The sequence below is a fragment of the Solanum lycopersicum genome, chromosome 9 (genome assembly GCF_036512215.1).
Source record: "Solanum lycopersicum chromosome 9, SLM_r2.1".
Classification (NCBI taxonomy): Eukaryota; Viridiplantae; Streptophyta; class Magnoliopsida; order Solanales; family Solanaceae; genus Solanum; species Solanum lycopersicum.
This window is the reverse complement of record NC_090808.1, coordinates 3,160,832-3,186,074: the sequence shown is the minus strand read 5'-3', so window position 1 is coordinate 3,186,074 and position 25,243 is coordinate 3,160,832. Positions and strand designations below refer to the sequence as shown.

Genomic DNA, 25,243 nt, shown 5'->3' with positions numbered 1-25,243 from the left:
GTAGACTAGATGAAACTCAAAGAGGAGGCTTGAAGTACTCATTCTTCCACCTTTACAGCTTAAGATTTTCAAATTTGATTTAAGAAAAAGAGATGAGTGACAGATTGGTCCTACTAGGCGTGACAATTATTTGCAACAAATTCTAAATATATGGTTAAACCAGACAAACTATAAGAACATAAATATTTCCTCCGTGATTCTACTCTCGTAAGATTTATCCATTATGATTCGAGGGCCACTAATTTATCCATAATGATTTTATGATAATAAGTGGCGTATTTCTCAAACTAAAACAATTTAGATGTGACCTTTATATGAATATTCCATAACTTTTGTGGAATATATGGTGGTTGAATGTCTACAACCACCATATATACAAAATCTTTTTCTTTTTCTAACTTTTTAAAGTTTATATAAACATATAGTTCTCGAATTTTGTATAATATAATTTATATAACGCAATTTTGTATAATATAGTATTTATACATGTTTAAAGTTCATATATTTATATTTTTATCAATTAGTTATTTCAAGTTTTGTCATATTGGTATAATTCTAGACTTTGTATAACTCAATTAGACAAAAAAAAAAAGCTTGAATTATACAAATGAGATGCGTATTATACAAATTATTGTCCTCTCTCGCTTGCCTCTGTCCTCCTCCTCTCAATTTCGCTCACCTCTCTCCTCACTCTCCCAATCTCGCTCGCCAGATACACAAATACATATGTACAATTATCTAACCATATATATATATATATATATATATATATATATATAATTCACCTCTCTTTCTTTCTTTGCCCTCTCTTGCTCGCCTCTCTCCTCCCTCTCATTTTCAAAACCCACCCCACCCATTGTCTACCTATACGAGGAGATAAAAGGAATTTGGAAATATTGACCATCAATGAATCCTCAATTCCTAGTTACTTTTGACGTCGAAAACAAAGGTCAAGCCAGTTTACATGGTATACAGAAGATGTGGGCAATGAAGGAATAGTTAGCTATAGAGTAAAGATAAAAAGTTATATAAAACGTTGTTTGTGAGGCTTCGATAAACAATAAGGTGTTTTCTATTAAGTCTTTAAATTACTTGGGCATCGAAGCTTATTTAAGTCTAAATATTTCTCTTAATGGTTCTCTAGGCTTAACCTAATTGACATAATAATAGGAAGTTAATATGAAGCCTGAACGTGCAAAATGCAAATTAATAAAAAAACTATATCAAATAGCACAAAACATTTGTTGTATACTAACCAAAAGCTAAATAAACTTTCACTAAGTTAGCATTAAAATTAAAAAAAAACTAAATAAACATTCACTAATTTAGCGTTAACCAACGCATGTAGAGGTTTTTCTTGGAAACATGTGGGCAAGGTAGGGATAATGATATGCTATGTGTCATCAAGTTATATAGACATATAGATAACGATCACAGTTGAAGTAGATGGATTCTCCATTAAGATTTGTGCCTCTCGTGAAACAAGCCGTTTCTGAAGAACGATTTACAAAAATTGCTATTTCTCCAATGCTTTCTATCTCTATCCATCTTTTTTTCTACAAAATCAAACATGAATACTAGGAAGTGGGATTTCCATAAATAAAAAATATTGCCAATTTTATTTCTAATTAAATTACTCTAATATAATTGGGATTTCCATGAATAAAAAATATCGGTTCCTAATATATTCACTTTTGACTTTATAAAAAAAGGAGAACTTTTTTTTTAATTTGAAGGAACTGAGTAGACATATATCATTATTATTATTGTTATTATTATTATTATAAATTAATACTAAATACGTATGACAAAATACATAAAATTAATATTGGATATATATAAATAGATACAAAATATTAAATGAAATTAATATTGGATATATATAAATAGATACAAAATATTAAATGAAATTATTATTGGATATATATAAACAGATACATAATATTAATAATAGATATGTATAACAAATACATGAAATCAATGCTATATAAATCTATATACTTAGTATGATACTCATGTATCTAAGTGTTTAGTTTGTTAGATACTTCATATATTAATAATAGATATATCAAATTAATGAATTTATTATTTAAAGAGTAATAATGTGAAATTAACCAAATTACATTATCAAGATATCCACTGTTTTATCTTATATTATAATATCAATGAATTTAATATTTTAAAGAACAATAAAATGAAATTAATTATCTATGTATTTTGAAATCCTAATTTACTCCTCTATTTAAGGAAATCAATTAGAACCAATTAATTTAAATAAATAAATTTTGTATCTCAATTTAAATTTGACGGATCAATAATCTTATTTGAATTATTCTAAAAAAAAATATGATTTAACGCTAATTTTTAATTTTTCAAATAAAATGATTTTTTTAGTTATTATCTTCATGGTTAAAAATCCAAAAAGAAAAACACTAAAAACTATTTCATTCCATTTTACTCCCACAAATTTTGAACAACTCCAATTAATATTTATGATCAAATATAATCAAATTAATGTCATTTTCAGCTTAAAAGTAAAGGAGACAATTTTCCAAAAGAGTATTACAAAATTTCATGGCCGTTTACTTCTTTGATTAATTAAGGAGAAAAAAATGACAATATACCACACCCCAAACTACCCCCCCCCCCCCAACACCTCATCCCATAAAAAATTAACAATTTTTTTTATATTTTTTATTAAAATAAATTTATCACCACCACCCCTTCTTACCCCCTACCAGCCCCCCATACCTACCACCCCTATCCCAAATTAAATGAAATAACACCATCTTTACATTCTATAATGAATTACACTCGTTGTTACATCAATGTCACGTCATAAATTATAATTTTTTTATTTTCTTTTCGTTATTGATTAACTTTTTTTTATTGATTATGTTTTACTCTAATTAATCTTTAATTAATTATTTTAATTCTCTAATAATTATATATTTTTCATCACTAAATCTCACACGTTTCAATTCTCGTTTGATCGAAAAAATGATATTCGACCACTTTCACCATTAATTTTTTTCGTACTAGCACTATATCATCTTCAATTCTTCGTCTTCTCTGTTACCTAACACTAAATATCACTATTATTAATATTGATTTTTCCTTCTTTACCGTCTTCAATTCTCTCTTTTAAATTTTGTCACCCGCTACTCATCACCACCAAACCCAAAAATCGATCAACAATTGAAATTTCTTGTACAAAATCAAGGAAATAAAATAGATAAAAATAATCAACCAATGTTTTCTAGATAATATACAATTATTCACTAATAAATCTATGAGAATTAACTTAATTGTGGATAAAAAAAAGTGCTTTAAGTTTGTGATTAAAAAATAAAAAAGTGTGATGAAAAAAAAAGAACGAAGAAGAAGAGGACAACAGGTGAGGTGTGAAGAAGAAAGGTATGGGGAATGGGGGTGTAAAAGAAAATTCTAACATTTTTTTTACTTATTATCAAAATTGACGCGCCTATTTTTTATTTTATTTTTTTGCCAAGTCAGTTTTAGGGGGTAAGATGATTCATTTTCGAATAGTATATGTGTGTAATTAAGTGCGTAAAATGACTTTGCAAGACAAGTTCAAGGAAAAACTTATGTCTTTTTCCATGTTTGTAATATATACAACTAGACCTATACGGTATTGATGTTTTGAAATTGGGCAACTTTTACATATAGCAAATAAAAATTTTATATTTATATGCTATAGCAAAGTTTGCATAATTGCGCTCCCTAGCAAATATAGAAACTGTATAATTCGCTATACATATACAGTTGAAGTGAATTGTATAAAACGAAGTGTATAAAACGAGAAAGAGAAAGACACTTGGACAGAGAATTGTATAAAAGAAGTGTATAAAACGAATTGTATGATTATAAGTGTATAGAACGATTATATACAATTTGAATTTGTATAAAATGAGAAAGAGAAAGATAAAAGAGACTTGGACAGGGAATATACAATGAATCGAATTGTATAAAACGATAAAGAGAGAAATTAGATACAGTTTGAATTTGTATAAAACGAGAAAGAGAGAAAGGCAAAAGAAACTGGGCAGGGGAGTATTTTTATTGTATAATTATAAGTGTATAGGACGAAAAATATATGTACTTGCATGTGTATATACAATTTTCTCACGCTTTATACAAACAGAAACACAATTTATACATGTCGCTTCTATTTGTATAAGTGAGAAAGGCGAGGGTTGCGAGTGAGATCTGGAAGAGGGGAGAAAGGGAAACAAAAATATATGTATTTATACAACTTTCTCTGCTTTATACAAATAGAAACAATTTTTATACACTTGTGTTTGTATAAAAAGTGAGGAAGCGAGCGAGATATTGGAGCGAGAACGGGAGAGTGGCGAGCGAGATTTTTGAGAGAGAGGCGACTGACAAATTTTGACAAACGTTTGCTATGGAGCACAATTAAATCAAACCTTAACTACCTCATTTATTTTAGGTTATTAATTTGCTATTATATACATTATCCCTTTGAAATTTTGTGGCTAAATTTTGCAAACTCCAAACATTTTTTGCTCAAAGTCACACATAATATAATCTTTATGCATGGACAATTCAAAATTAATTAGATTTCAATGGGATTATTAACCACTATAAAAAAATCTTTTTTTTTCTTTTCTAAAAGTAACCATTTATTTTTCGAGTTCCAACAATCAAGCATACAATTTCAAAATCCCAAATGATAGCAACCAAGTACGGTGCCTTCGTCTCTTTTTACTTGTCCATTTTTGAATTGACACACCTATTAAAAAAATAATTAATGATATATTATGTTCTATTAATTATGAATTGGATGAATAATTCTATAGTTTCAAAGTAATTAATCATTTATTTATGGATATAATAAATTTTCAAAGTAATGAAAAAATGATAACTCATGCATATGTAAGTTAATTTATACCGTATGTTAACTCTTGGAGTGCAAAATAATGCTTATTCAGTGTATAACTCATGCATATGTAAGTTATATTTTACAATCAATGTATACTTTCTATAAATTTTGGAGAACTATAGTGTATAATCAATGCATACTTTCTATGATTTTTGACTATTCTATCTAAATAAAACATGATTATATTTATCTTAACAATATATAAATGAAGTATACATTAACTATATATATATATATATATATATATATATATATATATATATGAAGTTCCTAGAGATATTAAACTTCAATAAAACCCAGAAATCATTTTGCTCGAAATTTTCAGATACATCTTTGGTTCGTTTGCAATCGTTCTCAACCATGCGAACAACTTAAATAAGAAATAATTTTATTTAAGTTTGGCTATTTTATTGGGGAAAAAATACACCGAACGAAAATTATTTGGATGAGTATCTTTTCATAAATAATTACGAATTGTAGTGATACGTTTTATTTTTAGCAATACGTAACAATAATATGTTGAATATGTAAGATGTATTAAAATTGAATTATGTATACAATATATATGTATTATAACTGTTTTTTAAATATATTATCTTGTTTGGTAAGAATTTATCACATTGTATTAAAAATGTATTAAAATGTGTGATAAATATATTATCCACCAATAAAACTTGTATTATATGTGAATAATAAATAGTTCTTTGTAATATGTATTTAAAATGTATTATAAAAATATTAAAATTGGTCACGTGAAAAAAAATATTTTACTATAAATGATAAATATTTTTTTAAACATAACATATTTATGTAAATAGAATTTGTAGGCTTTGCATAATTTGTTCAAGAGAAAATGCATGGGCCATTCACAGCCCAATTGGACGTTTATAACCAAAAAGGAATAAATTGTATAGAATTTCAAACTAATAATATAAAATAAGTAATAGCTATCGTTTGATTTATTTATGTTTCATATCAAAATATTTGTCAGTATCTCTCTCCCTCATATTCTCGCTCGCCACTCTTCCTCTCTCACTCGCTTCCTTCACTCGCCTCTCTCACTTTATACAATAAAATTGTATAAATTGTGTTTCTAGTTGTATAAAGCGAGAGAAAATTGTATATACACATGCAAATACATATATCTCCGTCTTATACACTTATAATGATACAATAAAAGTACTTCTCTGCTCAAGTCTTCTTTTGTCTTTCTCTCTTTCTCGTATTATACGAATTCAAATTGTATATAATTTCTCTTTTTCTCGTATTATACTATTCGATTCAATTGTATATTCCCTGCCAAAGTCTCTTTTGTCTTTCTCCCTTTCTCGTTTTATACAAATTCAAATGGTGTATAATCGTCTTACACACTTATAATTATACAATTCGTTTCATATACTTCGTTTTATACAATTCTCTGTCCAAGTCTCTTTCTCTTTATCGTTTTATACATTTCGCTTCAATTGTATATGTATAGCGAATTATGCATATATATGCTTGCTATGAAGTACAATTATGTAAACTTTGTTATAACATTCAAATATAAATTTTATGTTTGCTACGTGAAAGTTGCCCTAAGCAAAATTATGCAAAATTTCAGCCCATATGATTCACTTATCATCTTCTTAGCCCAATTTATGTCTTCTCCTCCTTTATAATCAATAAGAATTATCTTCTTCCCTTTCCTTCCTTCCTTCTTTCGTGATCAACCAACCATTAAAATTTTAAAGTTTACTTGATTTAAAAATTTGACGCATTGTAAATGTGAGTCATTTCAAGTGAAAAATAAATCAAATACTCGAAACACTGAAAGGATTTAATATATGAAATTTGGGACTATTTAGAGTTAATTTAAGTTCATTGAGATTAAATAGTTAATGTATACTTCATATATATGCCTGTATAGTTATGCTCTATTCAATTTTTTCCATGTATCATAATGTATACATAGCGTCTAGTCATGTATAAGTCTTCTATATTATATAATCTATGTATACTTTTTATTACTTTTGACAAGCTATATTATATAATCAGTGTATACTTTCTATAACTTTTTCCAAGATATATTGTATAGTTAGTGTATACTTCCTACGACTTTTTGACTATTTTTAATGTAAATAAAATACGACTATATTTCTTATAGCCTAATAACTTAATAAATTTTTATATATTTGAAATTTGTCCTTTATATATATATATATATATATATATATATATATATACATATATATATATATATATACACGTGCGTGTGATTGTAAATTATGTATATAATATTGATACATTGCATTACTATTTATACAATATCGATACATTACATGTACAATAAAGGAAAAGAAGACCAAGCTTGTTAACTAACTTATTTTTGCATATAGTTAAGCTATATTAGGCTTTATGAGTGCACCACAATGTATAACACAAGTATATGTAGGTTATATTGCATTGTCAATGTATATGTTTTAAGAAAAATGACAGAAAGTCCACCTTTAAGTCCTCTTATTACCATTATCCTTTATTAGTGTTACAAATCCCAAAAATCCCTTATTATCACATATATAATGTATCAGCGCATCAAATTAATGTATCTTGCACATCAAATTAATGTATCTCGCATATCACATTAATGTATCTCACGCATCAGATTAGTGATCATGTATAAAATGTACATTAAATTAGTGTATCATGTTTAAAATATAATGTATCTTACTTAACGATTAATGTATCTAGCGCATCAAATTAATGTATCAGCGCTTATATTATTGTATGAGTTTGAGAAATTTCTATAATTATAAACTTATAAGGACAAATATTAATTTTGCCTTAAAAGTATGTGAATTATGCCCTTTGCTCTACTTTTTATGACTTTTGGAAAGTTATAGTATATACTATATAGTCATTGCAGACTTTCTATGAATTTTTAAAACATTTTTAATGTAAATAAAGCATAACTATATTTATTTATTAATAATGAGAAAATTACTTAGGCAAAAATGTAATTTTTATTTACAGTACACCACTGTAGTTTGAAATAATTACAATTTGTAGTAATAGTTTGGATTTTATTGCTATTTTCTCTCTCCTCTTTTCCTCTTTCCCTCCTCCCTAGAATCTCTCTCGTCTCTCTCCTTTTTGTCAATAATTTATCCCTCGCATCTCTCCTCTCCTGACCTAGTCTCTCTCACGCTTGTTTCTACCTCCTCATCTCTCAACACAAATACTAATCATAACAATTAGTTATACAAATACAAATACAAATGATAAATCAAGTATATAAATACAAATTATAAGTGTCAATTATAGAGATCTCTTTACTAATACAAATGCAAATACACATGTATTCGTTGATACAAATAATAATGAACTACTTCTCTTCTTTGTTTCGAACATGTCCGGTTGCAGCCCTATGTAGTTCTTAGTACTTTATCATGTTAGGTGTTACTACTATTTCTTTCGGGAGTTAAATTATTTATATATAAAAAATCGTTTAGTTTTTGAATGTTCAAATCTCATCTTCAAACTCTAAACACTAATTTAATAGAATATTTTAAACTTTAAAAATTAATTAAATTAACTTTTTAAAAGCAAAACATAAAATATACTATCCTCTTTCTGCCTCATTATTATGTTTAAATCAAGCAACGAAGCTATTTTACAGGTTCAAGGGAGTTGATATGCAACACAATACATGCTGATACACATGAATATACACTCACGGTATACAGCTGTAGTAGTAACAAATATGGGCCAAAAATTATCATACATGTTCAGATGATGAACCAGTCTGTATAAATTTAGTATACACACCGATACAATAGAAAAAAAGCAAACACATAATCCGTATACAGAAGTATATACTTGGTGTATACACTGGATTTCAAGGGTTAAAATAGGTAAAAATTAGGCAAATGACATACTGTAAATGATAAATTACATTCTATCCTTATAATATCAATATTTACCAAAAATCCCTTATTTTTAAGAATTCCGGATACTTTATAAAATATAGTTTCAATTAGTATTTTGTAAGTATCATGTTAATCTGTTTTTTATATGTTAGTATAAGATGAATTGTATTAAGTATCTTTTTAATCTTATCATGATTTTTGAATATATTTGTTAGTATGTTCAATTAATTTATCAAGTATCATTTTTTGGTGATCATGATAAAATGATTCTTTGTTTTATTTTTACTTATATTTCGTATATATTAAGGTATCAAATAATAGTATATGTGTATCATACTGTCATACTGTCATACATCTGTTATTTAAGTATCATATTTATATGAAATATTGATAAGTATATAAAAATTTAAGTATCTAATTTAAATTGTGAATTTAAGTATTTTTTTATGTGTTAGACATGAAATTTAATGTATAAAATTTAATTAGTATCATTTGGGATGAAAAAAGAGATTTTTGTAATTTAATACATCAGTAGGGAATTAATGAAATTAAATAAATTAAAGTAGTGTATTTTAGTAATTTTTCCTTAAAATAGGGCCAGAGCCCAAATCCGCAGCCTGGAAAAGCCCAAGTCCATTATCTCTTTATTTATTTTTCCTAGAGAGTGGAACATACATGGGCTACTCACAGCCCAAATGGTGGAAGCCCATTATAGAGGAAGTATGCATTGATATTCTTGAGAAAACTACATAAATGGATCATAAAATCAGTATAAACTTATACTCAAATTTAAAGTAATTCCTAAAATACTCATACTCTTTCTCTCATAAATAATTACAATCCATATCACTATTTATTTAGGGTGATAGTTTTGGCTTAAGTGATATTAAATCATAATCATATATTGTATTTATATCATTAAGATTGATAATTTTGCTTAACTGTTACTAAATCAATAAGGTTTTTTATTCGGAAAACTGTTATTAGTCAATGATAGTATAATAGTATATATGTAAATATACTAATACAATATATATATATATATATATATCACTTAAGTGAAATTAGTAAATGGGATATATATTGTAATTATTTGGTAAGGTATAGATGTAAAGAGGTATATGTGTGTTATTATTTTTTATATGTTTTTCGCATTAATTATACAATATAGTTTTTCAAATTCATACATGAGTTATACACTGATCAAACATTATGATGCACTCAGAAAGTTAAATATAACTTAACTATATTGTATGAATTGACTATACATGACGTATACATTGACTATTCAATCTCAATCAACTATCACCTCTATAAGTCTTAAAATCTTAGCTATAAAATCCTCTCAATTTTTTGAGTCTTGTGATAAAAATTCGCCATTCTGTGATACGACAAATTTTCTATATAAAAAAAAGAGAAAATAAATCAATGAAGAACAAAAATGATAGTTTAAGCATATTTTTTTTTTATCTTTTTCCCTTCTATATTTAAAAAGGGTCAAATCATATTCGGATTCGGGTTACCCACGTATTCCGCTCCAAGATCCGACTTGAATTATTAGCAAAGAACAAAAACAGAACTTTTTTTTTTCTTTTTCCGATAAGAAATCGAAGTTTCCAGATTCAGACCTCACCGGCGCTGCCTCCGCATCTGGCGACGTCGTTCTCACTGACACCGGCGTTAAGTTTGATCGGAAGTTAATATTCGACACCGGTAAGTTGCTTTTGTGTTATTTGAACAGTTAAAGTGTCCTTTTGCTTATTATATTTGGTTAATTCGTTAAGCTTTTAATAAGTTCTTTTGTATTCGATTATCTCACAATGTGTGCTGGATTTGAGAATTGTGTTACAGGAATTTAGTTTAAATTTTCTGAAATTCGAAAGTAACATTGTATTTGTTGCATCTAATTATAGTGAAAAAAAAGTTAATTGCAATTACTGCTGAGTTTGTGTATAATTTGTTTTATGAGAATTTGGGCGTGATTATGTTACTGTTGCAAGACTCGAAAGAAACCCTAAATTGCAATTTTAATGTATAATTTGGTTTATGAGATTTTGGGCATGATTATGTTACTGTTGCAAGACTGAGAAATCATAATTTTTTTAAGAGACAAATGATTTAGTATTGGAGTGAAAAATGCACAAACAATTCACGGTTGTGTAGTCAGCGTGAAAAGGCACAAGCCCTAGTGCGAGGCTTAAAATGTGTTGAGCGTCATCGAGGTTCTAAGGCATACTTTTCCTTGCCAATGAACCTCGTATAAAGGGGCGACACTAAGTCACACCCTTCAGTGCAAAACTGTACTCTCGGTTTTCCTTAGGGCAAGTAAAGAGTTATCCTATATATCGTACAAGTTTCTGATGAAACAACAAAACCAAAACCCACGGTGCATTGTGAAGCAAAAGTTGAGACAATATATTTATCATCAGTGTCTGTATATTTCGTTATTTTGATGCGATATTTGTGTACTGCCACAGTTGACGTTAAACGTCAATAACTGAGGCAATAGGAAGCAGAAATGAGCTTGAATAAATAACAAGTTAGAGAGGTGTAACAAGATTGGGTTCTAAGGGATGGAGACAATTGCAAGTGATGGATGAGATATGTGAAGAGATTGGGAGATTAGAGATACATGGTCGATTTTGTTTGTAGTTTTTTTTTTCTTTTTCGTATTTCAGTTTAGCTGTCACTGTCAAGCACTTGGTTTTCTTGTTGGTTTTTAACCAAAGTTTATAAAGAGCTTCTGCTGGCCTCCTTAAGGCTAATCTCTTTTTTTTTAAAAAAAAAAATTCTATCAGCCCAACCAAATTCCCTATCCTCACACATCTGACGCCCAAGCTTGGGTGACCAAAGCCTAAAGTAAACTACACTTGCTGAGGCCCTTCAGTTTAGTGTTGCTGCTGCGCTGTAGCTACTCTGATACCAGTTTGGTTGCTAGGTTGTTCACACTCAGCTTTGCTAACATGACATGATAATTTGTGTTAATGGCACTGCTGCTAATTTGTGGGAGAGGTAGCGGGCTAGCCTCTTCCTCTCCTTTTTAGTAGTGCTATTTAATTATCTCGCAGTTTCTTGTACTTGAGTGTGTATTACTACATGTTGATGTACTTTTTTTGTATCTTTGCTATTTTGCTGTTTTATTTTCTCCCGATCATCAGATACTTCTCTTTCGAGCCAAGAGTCTATCGGAAACAATCTCTTTACCCCACAAGTATAGGGTACATCCTATCATCCCTGGATCCCATGGGGATTAATTGGGTATGTTGTTGTGGGCAGTTTTGCTAAAATTCTTATTATGACCTATTACCGTGTAATAGTGCCAATATGTGGAGAAATCCAAAAGATATGTCATCATTATATTTTTGTGAAGAACTTGTTTTATCAAGTTCTTTTAATTGGTAAAAATTTTATAATATTGTTATTATCTTTTCCTAGGGGTATTATTACAACCAAAACTTATCGTCATGTTAATTACAAGTACTGATGGCTCACAGTTCACAGAATATTTTCTTTGTACTCCCGTGTAGCCACTTTACCTAGTTGTTAAACGTCTTTGCTCTGTGTATTTGGCAACAAGAGAAAGAAACAAAAGAAGAACTGAAAGAGATATCAGCCAGCATATATTTCTTCTATGATATCACCTGCAATCATGAGCACTTGTTTCTTCTTTCCCGTCGTGAACAAATTCCCTTTCAATTGTAATTTTCTTGAATTTGTAACACATAATTCAGTATGATGGCCCTGAAATTTAAGCATGAAACACCAAGCATAAAAACCTGCTCGTGTAAGTCGAAAGTTGAGTTAAATTTGTTGGTTATGTTTTACATTTATGTCTGTTTGGTGCAGAGTCATGCCTAAAGTGAAAACAAACCGTGTCAAATATCCAGAGGGATGGGAGTTGATTGAACCTACTCTTAGTGAACTCCAAGCAAAAATGAGGGAAGGTATTGTCATAAAATCAATTTTTGTGCTTATTGTTTTTATGTAGTCAAAATGATGTCACCTCGTAATGTTGATATGAATTTTATTGTTGTTTGGCTGCTGGTACAGCTGAGAATGATCCTCATGATGGCAAAAGAAAATGCGAGGCTTTGTGGCCTATTTTCAAAATTGCTCATCAGAAGAGCCGGTATATTTTTGATCTCTTTCACAGGAGGAAAGAGATCTCCAAGGAATTATATGAGTTTTGCATGGATCAAGGATATGCTGATCGAAATTTGATTGCGAAATGGAAAAAGGTATGTTCATCCTCTCTGCTTCAGTTCTTGCGAAATGGAAAAAGCAGCATATGTCAATGTGTATCTCTTCTTTTTGAATGTATTTCTGTTTTGCCTCTTGTTTAGTACATTTCTCCTGTGTGTGGGTGGGGGTTCCATAGTTGTGTATACTTTGGCACAATCTTTATGGTTTTGCCTTTGAATTACAGCCTGGTTATGAGCGTCTCTGCTGTTTGAGGTGCATGCAACCGCGGGATCACAACTTTCAAACAACCTGTGTCTGTCGAGTTCCACAGCATCTAAGGGAGGAGAAGGTTATAGAATGTGTCCATTGCGGCTGTAAAGGTTGTGCAAGCGGCGATTGACCTGTTCCTTAGAATCAGAAAATGCATTGTTTTAGATGTTATTGTACTTGTAGTAAACCTCTGTCTATTCAAAGCACTGATCAAACGATATCTAGCACATCACGATCAGTTAAAACGCTAGAGGCAATGTTTGATGAGATAACAATTATGATTGCGGTACCTGTTGTGAACTGCGTAACCATAGCGTTAAAATACTTTGGATATTCTTGTTTGCAAGTAATCATATGTTACAGCTATATTAGGATACATATTTGTGACACTTCCATATTGTACTGCTTTTTTTTTCTTCATTACCGTGAGGTAGGGGTAAAGTCCATGTAAATACATGACTTGCCTATTCACCTGATGCAAGCACAATATAATGTGCTAAAATCTACACAAGCACATACATATCATAAGAAAACAAGTTCTGTTCTATTTTTACAAATCTGTTGCAAGACTGACTACACAACTGCCCAAATATTCTAAAATTCTAGTGATTCCATGTCCAAAAGTTGCTCTGAATTGTGTTTCTATGTATCCGTCTCAACGCGTTGAAGAACTTCCTCTTTGACTATGATTGATTGTCTTCATCTTTGATGGGAGTAAAAATGCAAATCACAGCTCTCTATTAGCATTTACAAGCTTCAGTAACTTAGCCAGATCATAAGACTTGAAATCTTTGCCATAACAAAGGCTAATATCAAGGGGTGTTTTACCATCCTGTGAAATGTAAATGTCCAGAGGTTATTAAATTTTCATATGCATATATTTAAGAAAAAAGAAACATAGGTAGGGTATAACTAGTCAAAGAGGACCCACGCTATGAAAAATCCGCTTTCTGCATCCCGTGTTTACACAAAATCATACAACTATACCATGGTTAAGTCATAAGCTAAAGTAAAATGTATATTAGTAAACTATGGCATACGCTTTTTTTCCCAGTCACGCAAGTATATAACTGTAGTGCAGAAAGTTAACAATCCTGCTTTAGTCTACAAGCAATTTAGACAGCAAAGGTAAGTCAATTATTCATGGGAAGTAAAAGCAAATAGGTAAAACCAATGTCTTGACTACAGGAGACCTTAGATGATATATATAGGCAAGGTAAAACCAATGTTTCACGAAGAAGGCACTCTCAGATATATGCAAAGAGCTGCAGCTATGCTCAAGAAAAACCACAAACATATTTGGCATGGTAACATTTTGCCAGGCCGCTCTCCAAGCTAATGGTGTCTACGAAGATCCTTCTCCTGTGATGGATAAGACTGGTAATCACAATCTCGAGAAGAGTGATGTTTTGGATTCTCCGCGTGACCTTCGTCTCTTGAATGATGATTCCTTTCCCTGGATTTTTCTCCATCCCTCGCTCCCTTTCCCTGTCAGATTTCCTTCCCCAACCACATTCACGGGACTTTAGTCTTTCCTTGTCCTCTCTCTCTCTCCTCCTTTCCTCCAGCGGCATCTGTTCTATTGTCAGCTCTTCCAGGGTCTTCTTTTGACTCCCCTTTTGAAGGCATGCTTTTAGAGTCATCATCGCTCTTCTTTGAGTCTTTTTAACTTATCGAGGGCAGCTTTTATTACTACATCCTTAGCAACTTCCTCAGTATCTTCATCCACTGGTGGAACATCCAACAAACCTTTTATTACTACATCTTTAGCAACTTCCTCAGTTTCTTCGCCCACTGGTGGAACATCCAACAAACCTTGATCTGTTTGATGAAGCAAAGGGGCCTCCGTACTTGCACACAGGAATGCATTGCGCCTTTGGAAGGCTGTAAAGATGAGCGAGAACTCCGCAAACATCACCAATATCAGCCTTTTCTGCATCAAATGCCTTCCACCAAGGAGGATTCTCTGGGAGGGTCACTTGAAATCTACGGGCTGCAGCATATACAACTCCACAGGCCACAACCTCATTCTTGATCTTACACCGAGTGTTGTGCGCAAACTGTCATTTGCAAGGTTCCAAGCTTCTTGTCTCAATTCTGCAGGTGTTTCAAGAGTTGCAAGGTAGTTTGATATAAATTTATGAGGATGCTCGACATGGCAGATAAAACCCATCTCTTTTAAAAGATGCCTCTCTGTTCTGATTAGGTCTGCTTTCAAATCAATATATTTTTTCGAAGATGTATCCAGATGTTCTACAGGTAAGTTTTCTCTCTTATATTCCATTCTGTGGAAAACAACAAACACCTGCGTTGCTTTTCTCGGGCTTCTTTGAGTTCTGATGCAAGCCAAACACAACTAGCTGCAATACTATTCACATTAAAATGGGCAAATGATTTCTTGCACTAAAAGCGATGAAGTAATACTTGACCAGTGGCCATTACAGCTTGAGGTAATCTGAGCAAAATCCCACTTTCTTGGATGAGATCACAACCATAGATTCGAAGTGCTGTTTTAGTAACTTCATCAATTCCATCTTTCCTAGAAGGCGAGTTTCTAAGCTGCTCCTCCACAAGATAGAATGTGTCTAGTGCCGTGTAAGTCATGGTTGAACTTCAAGAATCTCCACATTTCCCCATAAATGGGGTTCAGTGATGACGTTTGAGAGAAAAGAAGAAGAAGAAATCGTTGTGGAAGCACTAATTTCTTTTTTCGAACTACTTCTCTAGTTCGGTTCGGCCTAATATAGGTTTCGACTTTCATGTAATTTGTTTTATGGTTTACACATTTTCACTTTGACTATAGTGGATAATAAATCTTTATAGTTCATCTATCATTTGAGTTGGATTGGCACATCTATTGGTGAAATCAGGATTTCCACTAAGGAGATCAAAATATAGTTCATCTACCATTTTCATAGTTCATCCACCATTTTAAGCCTTAACGATAGCACCAGAAATAACTCTAGTTCCGCGCTGAAGTTACAATTATACACAAATTTACCTTATTCTTTCTGTACTTATCTGCTCCATTGACAAGAAGAACTTTTGCTATGTCTCTGTTTCTGCTTTGCATGGCCACGTGCAGTGGCGTCCAACCAACCTGTAAGAAAGAATAACTCATCGCTAAGCTAACAAGATGACAAAAATGTGAGAAAATGAAATAAAACATCCACTTACATTATCAGCAGCATTCACGTCAACCTTGTATTTGATTAACATTTTAACCGTTTGCAAGGCTCCTACTTGAACTGCATAATGTAGAGGGGTGACACCATCCTGTTACGACCCAACACAATGAAACTTTAAGCAAGTTGTTGATGGAGTTGAAAAACAAAAACCAGTTGTCTCACCGTATCCCTGACTTGAGGGTTTGCACCTTTTCTTAGAAGATGACTGATCACAGCCTCTTTTTTACCAAAAACGGCATGGTGAAGAGCTGTTTGCCCTTCCTGTCACCAATTAACGTAATAACTACTTCAAACACAACGAACAAACAAGTATTGAACGTTAATCAACACCATCTATATTATGGATAGAGTAACTACCTTGTCAACGGCATCAATATCAAGACCCTCCTCTAGAAGTCTATCCATAAATCGTATCTGCCCTGCTAGTGCAAAAGTGTGAAGAGGGTTCCATTTTTCCTGGAGTAGAAGCACGTTCGAGAGTATCAGGACTTGCTCCAGAAACCAGCAAAAGAATACGCGATTATACTAGCATATCCATAGATTCTTTTAAATAATGTGGATTTTGGTCTCTAAAGACTGTAGGTAGTATCTAAGACGGTACAAACAGCAAGTCCGTTGCTTGCATACTAATCTATTTGTCAGAGAAGAATGTAAATATGAAAGAAGCAGCTGAATCCTTTGGAACTTACAGTTGATATCTTATCCAGCTCTGGAGTTTGATTGTGATACAAAATTTCCCTTTCCTCTGGACTCAAAAGCTGTTCAACTTCTGAAAAATAAAAGAACATGCTAGTTTCAGATATTTGAGATTCGAAAGGTATCAGATAACTATACGTGAAACATTCGAGACTACTATAAGAGATTCTGGAGATCCAAAAGACACGAGATACTGCATCACAAGGAAAAAGAAAATAATCAGGTATACAAAAGATAAGCTGAATTGATGCACTAGAGCTCCTGCCAACTGAAGATATGGATTCGGGATTTGAACTTTACGAGTGCGAGTTTGGAATTCTAATATAACAAGCTTCTCAATATATATATATATATAAAAAAAAAAAAATCTCTAACATCTACGTACACTCTATCCTCCCCATATCCGACTTGTGTAATTACACTGCTTATGTTGTTATTGAATAAACTAATAACTTTTCAAGTTGAAAACAGGAAAAAGGAAGTACCTTTCACAAACTCATCTTCCCTGTTAGACAAACCATTTGTAGAATTGTCCATAGCTCTATTTTCTTCATATTCAAAGCTACTCTCAACATCCATATCTTCTTCCCTCTCCTCTTCTTCTTCTTCTTCTTCTTCACTATCACTACCATCATCAGGATCTTCCCAAAAATGAGCTTTTCTTAAGTTAACAACACTATTCCTTGTAGAAATTTCTTGAAAAGAACGAAACCCCATGTTAATTCTTCTTGTAAATCTGTGAGAAACAACATTAGAGCAGCTAAACCTGCAGGTATAAGCCGTAGCTGTAACTGTCATTGGCCATAGCTGCGTAAATAGAGAAGATGAATTACACTGCAACACCATTATTTTCTCCATTTTCAATCTTTATACTAAACTATAACACCAAATTGAAGATTCCCATTGATCAACAACTTGGATAATTTACTTTCTTTGAGGAATTTCATCAAACAGGTAAGAGGCAAGGTTAACTTGTTCAGACAAGATTAACTTGGGCCTCTCTAATGGGCTTCATCCATTTGGGGCCGAAAAACTCTTTTTTATCGAAAAATTACATGAATTAATACATTTTTAAAAATAATTACTGATATTTTTTATTTATTACCATTTATAATAGTACTGTGATAAATCTCTAATATGTATTAAAAGTGAATTATGTATGCAATATATATGAATTATAATTGTTTTAGAAATATATTATGTTTATTAAAAGATTGTCACATTGTATTATAAGTGTATTAAAATGTGTGATAAATGTATTATCTATCATTAAAACTTGTATTATATGTGAATAATAAATTGTTCTTTGTAATATGTATTAAACTTGTATTATAAATGAATTAAAAGTGATCAAGTGAAAAATAAATATTATTACTATAAATGGTAAATATTTTTTTATTACATTACATTTACGTAAGTTTTCCTTTTTTTATTATTATTATTCAAATGTACCAACTAGTTTTAAAATCGTAAAATATTATAGTATCTTACATTATTAGTTAATATAAATCTAAAATTTAAATCAACTTGATCATAAGTGTGTAGTCAAATTGTATTATTGGCAATGTTTTTATTTATGGAAATCCAAATTATATTTACTATAAGTAAAATAAATTTCCTTGTCCTAGACATATTTGGACTAATATAATTTTATTTTCTTTATATAATGTATAGTTATAGTTATTCTTTTAACGTAGACATAATTAATTTTTTTTGTTTTTGAGTAGAAAAGAAAGGGAAGATGGAGTTGGAAGAAAACAAGAAGGAAAAGTATGGACAACCTCCCTATTTTGCTCAATACCCTTGGCTTCTTATATGTCATGGTGATGATATGTAGAGACAAACTTATTTCAGTGTATCGAAAAATCGATATTATATGAAAAGTATACCTAAACTTAAAGAAAATATAATACATGCTTATACGGATGAGTGGCTCGTGTTACAAAACATTAATTCTAATTAATGATTGTTATCTTTGGAATCTTATTTCTAACGAAAAAATTCAGCTCCTGCCACTTTCTACTAAGGATTGACATATCGCGGTGCCTCTTGTCTGCACCACCTCATGATCCCGAATGTCTAGTTATCTTTTTAATTGAGAATGAAAATGAGAACGAGAACTCAGATGGAGATGGGAAAAAGACTCTGTCTACTTCACCTACGATCGTCATCTTTACGTCTATGACTGGATAACACATAGCATCTCATTATCCCTCCCTTGCCCACATGTTAGCAAGACAAAGAATAACCACATGTACTGGTTAACATTAAATCTATAAATGTTTAGTTAAATTTTTGTCTTTTTTTTTTCTTTTCTTATTCATATTTCTCGTTTTTGTCTTTGTAAAATTTTTAAATCCTTTTTTCAAACATACAAAATATAAGAAAGTTATTAGATGTTACTTTCCTGTTTTGGATTTTTATAATAAAATGTGAATCTCAATACAATTTAACATTTCAAATTAACAAAGACTAGCTAGATTATAACAATTTGGACCTAAAGCACAAAGAAGTAATTGGTGCAAAGATAAATAAAACATGTAGACACTACCAACATGAAACTGACCATATAATTCAAAATATTATATGACTGACGAAATAGAATCATATGATAGTGTCAACGACTCAACAAGATTCAATAACGCCAAGAAGAGAAAGAGAACAAGAGAAACATATTTCAAGTTTCTTTAGAAGACCAATCTTTCTTTTTTACATTTGTAAAATGAAGTTTGAGGTTAATAACTCAACTTTCTCCTTGCTTTTATAATTTTTTTTGCTTAAGAATCCTCGCTTGTAAAATCATCAGAGTATATAGTAAACTTTGTGATGATCATATAATATCTAGTTCTCTTTACCTCGTATTGTCTTCATAGTTGATCATTAGTAGAAGATATCTCATTAGGATTGGTAAGGTAAGACTCAACCTTCCTTACTTGTACTTATTTCAATTGAGAATTTTTCATATGTTTATTAAGAAAAAGCCACTAAATTTGCTAATTGAGAATTTTTTTTATATGTTTATTATTAATAAAAAGTCACTAAATTTGCTTTAAAAACGAAAAAGGACCTAAAATACCCTCAAAGTATTGAAAATGGTACAAAATATCCTTCTCTAATGGGCTTCATCCATTTGGGCTGTCATAACCCATCTATACAAAACGATAGAAAACCCGAAAAACTTTTTTTATTATTATTCAAAGAAAAAAATTACATAAATTGATACATTTTAAAAAATAATTATTAATTGTAGCAATACTTTTTACTCATTACCATTTATAGCAATACTATATTAAATCTGCATTATACTATATTTATGTAAGTTTCCCTTATTCAAATGTACCAACTAGTTTTAAAATAATATGATAGCAAAATATTATAGTACCTTACATTATTAACTGGTATATATGATATAAATCTAAAATTAAATCAACTTGATCATAGGTGCATAGTCAAATCGTACCTAAATTTCTTTGATCAAATTCAGTATCGAATTTCATATTCATGCCTAAATTTTATCTAATTTAAGATTTTTTTATATAAGTAATATAATATGAAAATCGAAATGGATTTTTTGATTCACGTTTGAGAAAATATAATTTTGATAACTTGGTGGTTACTCCAATTAATTCATTATGCTTTGTTAGCATGATTTTTTTTCTGTCAGGTGCATGCTATAAATATATAGTACAAAAAATCATAATCAAGAATTTTTTTTCTTTTTCATATATAAATAATGGCTTCAGTGCACATATTATTTTATTTTTTGAAAAAATGTAAGACAAATAGTATTACAAATGGACCAAATTCCTCGTACTGATGAATTATTATTATGAAGGAAAATTCTTTTGAAAGCAAAGTTTTTGGACCATATATTATGTTGTTTATAGATTCATCTCTATGTCAATAGTATAAGAAAATTAAATAAAAGATATTAAAAGTTCGTTTTTAATATATTTTTTATTTTATGGTTATGGTTATAAAAGGGATTTTTGCCTTATTGTGTAGTATAAAAGGATTTTTTTAAATTTATTTAACTGATATATAGATGCTATATACTTGTTATACATGGTTATACAACATAATGTGTTTGGTACGAAGAAAAAAATATTATGTCAACAGAATCTATATATTATCTAACAAAATAATATGAATTTCCCAAGATATAATATTATATGAAAAATTCTTTAACCGAAAAATTTGACTAAAATGGAAAAATACATATTTTAAACTATATTATTTTGTTTTTTTTTTTTGTTTTAATATTTTTACCTTTTTAACTAAAAAGAAAAAGGAAAAGAAAATTAATTTATTTTAAAATAAAAAATACATTATAAACTTTTTAAATTTATAATCAAATTGTTTGATCACTTAGCAGTACCCGATATTATACATTGTACTCTATTCAAACCATACCTGTGAGATTACACTTGATGTGTTATTAATTGTTGTTATTACTTAGCTTATATACTTTTTAATATATATATAGTTACAAAGATGGTTTTGTTTTTTGCTATTTTGTTGTTTCTTTTCTTATAATCCTACGTTGGATAGTTTCCTTTTGAATCGAGAGACCTTCAGAAACAACTTTTAACTCATTAAAGTAGAAATAATGTATGTATACGTCTTATATCTATGAAGTGTAAAATTGATAAAAAAAAAAAAGTAGGTCAAAATAATTTATATGTTATACTAGCAAAACATAATAGGGTGAAATGTGGGCGTCGATAAGTTTTGTATGTTAAAAAATTTGGATAGCTTACACCTCATCGATCTCAAACCTGAATAAAGAAAGGATGGTTGCAAATAAACCTTACGATAGTCTTAAAATCATCGTGAAATATTAGTCAATTTTATGATGAATATTTATAATACATACATTTTTTCAAAAAATAAAATATCGGAATTTTGTTCTAGTTGAACAAATTTCATTGATAATGTAGCTTCCTAATTTCTTTATTCTCAAGTTGTGAATTATTTACAAATTTAATTGTATGCACTTTGTTATTTGTGGCATAGATATCATTGACGTTAATCGATATACCTTAGTTAAAACTATTTAACTAGAGATAACCTACTTATAGGTTTTATTAAAAAAAAAATATTAGCGACTAATTTGAGTTTGTGACGAGATGATTGAAACTTCTTTATTTTGATTAGTGATGTCGGGTTTGGTCCATTTGGAATGAAAAAAAGAATTCCATTAGAAACACGTCCTTAAAAATAGACCTTATAATGTGTGATTCAAATTCAGTGGACTCAATATTAAATATTAGTCGATTTATGAATATAATTTATATACTTGAAATGGAATGATGAATATTTTATGGCCAACAATAGTATATGCAACAAAATAGGTACTAATCTAATTAATGATGTTTACTAAACACATGGATCTTAATTATCTTGCAGGACTAGTTGGTTGAGTATTCACACTATTAATTTATTTTATTTTCGTATTAGTAGTTGTGAATAATTTTTTTTTTTTATAGATCCCTTGATGATTGTTCCAAATTTATTATTAAATAAAAATTAATATATTTTTATTAGAAACAATTCTTCTCGTATAATAATAATAATGTTCGAGTTAGGTAATTTATACTTCTGTTTTATTAGCTTTTTTATTACGGAAAATATTTTCTTTCATGGAATTCATAAATTTCTGAGGAAAAGTTTATCAGAAGAGGTCTTTCTATAACATTTTTATATAACAACATTTTATTATAACAATTAAATTTTTCACAAACTGATTATTTATTTCTCTGCAAGATCAACGATAATAGCTTTAGAAATATCGATCAAATATTTTGATACTTAATTATTATATGACAAAGAATATAATTTTCTATCATTAAGAAATGTGATTAATTAAGCTACATTACAATTCTTACATGATTAAAAAAAAATGAAAATTTTAATTTATGTTTTTTTAAAAACTTAGGATGGCCGAATATTATTATAATTTTATATCAAATGATTTTTATAGAGGACAAAAATTTTAAAAAACAAACGATATTGTTATAGAGATAATTCCGTTCCAGTACTAGCGGATAAATCAGTCTTTATTTCCATTTTCTTGGAATTATTTTTTTTGTTTCAAATTGATTTATTTTAAGATAAATTAGTGAATTGGCAGTATAGGGCTGTTTGTTTTCTACTCTAACCCTAATAAATAGAAAAATTTAACAAGTATCGAGGTCCAACCAACCATAGTTGATAAATACTTTATCTCATTAATCAATACCATTCAAATAAATTTTCTTAATGATAATAAAAAAAATATGTAATTTAAATATTTGGGCAAGTGGAATTCTTTTGGACATGAAACAAGCAAAGAATAGTTAGACCTTTGACTACATTGAAATTTGGAGTAATATATTTACACTCTCTTTGTTGTTTTAATCTGTTTTGTTTATATTTTTCAAAAATATTAGAGGTTGAGTATTAAATTTCTCGAAAATAGTATATTTTCAAAGAATTTAATACGAATGCGACAATATAAATGACGAACTATATATGAGTTTGCTTACATTATCGAATACAAATTCTATAAGACTATTACAATAGATTGACCGTTAACATAAAATTTATTATCACATGATGAATATATACTATCATACTCAGTTAGGAATATATTATTTATACGTATTAAGTAAATTTTTTCATAATCTTAATCAAAGCTATCAAATTCTCCGATCGAAATATTATGGCCACAGATATTCTCTTTACAGCAATTTTATTTTTTCCGGTGGAGTAAATCGCTGTTGATGTAGCGATTTTGCCGTTTTGGTTAATATAAAAAATTTTATATACCATTTTGAAATTTTTGTCAATATTTTGTATCCTTTAGGCTCCCTGCAATGAGACATATCATTACTGCAATCCCTCACCAATAAAAGATAAGGTAATCCTGGACGGAGTTATGATCGAATATATTTAACGCTTACTTAATAGATTGTTATCAGTTATAGTAATATACATTTAATCCTCACATACGTCATTGAAAGTGATTGAATTATAATTTGATTGATTTTTTAAGCATAATATTATAAGATAAGTGATTTTCAATATAGAAGAAAAAAAATAGCATGCTGTGTGTTCATTTATTTCCAATAATTCAATAGCAGTTTAAGTAATAAACTTTACTTTATAATCGTTCACAAAAAACCTCATGACATATTTATGATTTTAAATTTCTAAAGAACTTTGTTTATCTCTTATACTTGTGTTCAATCAAATTAAAACATATAAAATAAATGGTAATGTTCTTATTATTGGAAAAAAAAACATAAACCCATAACCAATATCACATGCCATGATATTTTTTGTATTTAATAGGTTTAATAATTTTTTTTAGTAGAATAAAGAACTATAATAATAATAATAATAATAATAATTACTATTATTATTATTGCTGTTTTAATGTCTGTTGAGTGTTTGTTTGGAAAAAGACACAAGTTCAAGGGAACCATTCTTTAGATTCTATTTGGATAGGATTAAAAGCTGGTCAAATTGATTTAAAACTCAATTTTTGATTTATTAGAGTATTTAACAAATATCAAAAAGATTTATTTTAAGTCAAAAGCTAAAAGTTAGGTGAGAGGAGCTTTTTTTTCAACTTAAAAGTCATTTTATTTTGATCGTGCATATTACCTTTTTGTCCTTAATTCCTTTATTTTATTTTTATTATTATTATTATTTATTATTATTATTATTATTACTTTATTTTATTATTATTATTATTATTATAATTATTAGTATTATTAATTTTTTTTATTCTTTATTATTATAATTAATATTTTATTATTTTTGTTATTATTCTTTATAATTATTATTAGATATTATATATTATTTTATAATATTATTATTGTTTATATTTAATTATTATTATTATTATTTATTTTATTATATATTAGTATTATTATTATTATATATTATTATTAATATTTTATAATTTTATTATTTATTTTATTATTCTTTATTATTATTATATATTATATATTATATAGTATTATTATTATATTACTATAATTGTTAATATTATTATTATTATTATTTATTATTATATTATTATTATT

The 25,243-nt window shown here is 29.0% G+C and overlaps 2 protein-coding genes and 1 pseudogene across 2 annotated transcripts; 1 reads left to right on the top strand and 2 right to left on the bottom strand.

Annotated features, from left to right (window-relative positions):
* Positions 1-10,176: 10,176 nt before the first annotated feature.
* On the top strand, positions 10,177-13,673 carry LOC101264965 (protein BUD31 homolog 2). Its single transcript, XM_010327628.4, has 4 exons — positions 10,177-10,545; positions 12,679-12,776; positions 12,883-13,070; positions 13,259-13,673. Exons 2-4 carry the CDS (start codon positions 12,683-12,685, stop codon positions 13,412-13,414), a joined length of 438 nt encoding a protein of 145 aa, XP_010325930.1. The 5' UTR covers positions 10,177-10,545; positions 12,679-12,682; the 3' UTR covers positions 13,415-13,673.
* Positions 13,596-18,198, bottom strand: LOC101265469 (ankyrin repeat domain-containing protein EMB506, chloroplastic). Its single transcript, XM_004246503.4, has 7 exons — positions 17,654-18,198; positions 17,162-17,241; positions 16,830-16,928; positions 16,635-16,733; positions 16,462-16,560; positions 16,286-16,384; positions 13,596-14,116 (listed from the first exon to the last, which is right to left on the bottom strand). The coding sequence occupies exons 1-7, from the start codon at positions 18,024-18,026 to the stop codon at positions 14,012-14,014; spliced, it is 954 nt and encodes a 317-aa protein (XP_004246551.1). The 5' UTR covers positions 18,027-18,198; the 3' UTR covers positions 13,596-14,011.
* On the bottom strand, positions 14,519-16,034 carry LOC101265763 (cyclin-L1-1-like; annotated as a pseudogene).
* Positions 18,199-25,243: the final 7,045 nt, after the last annotated feature.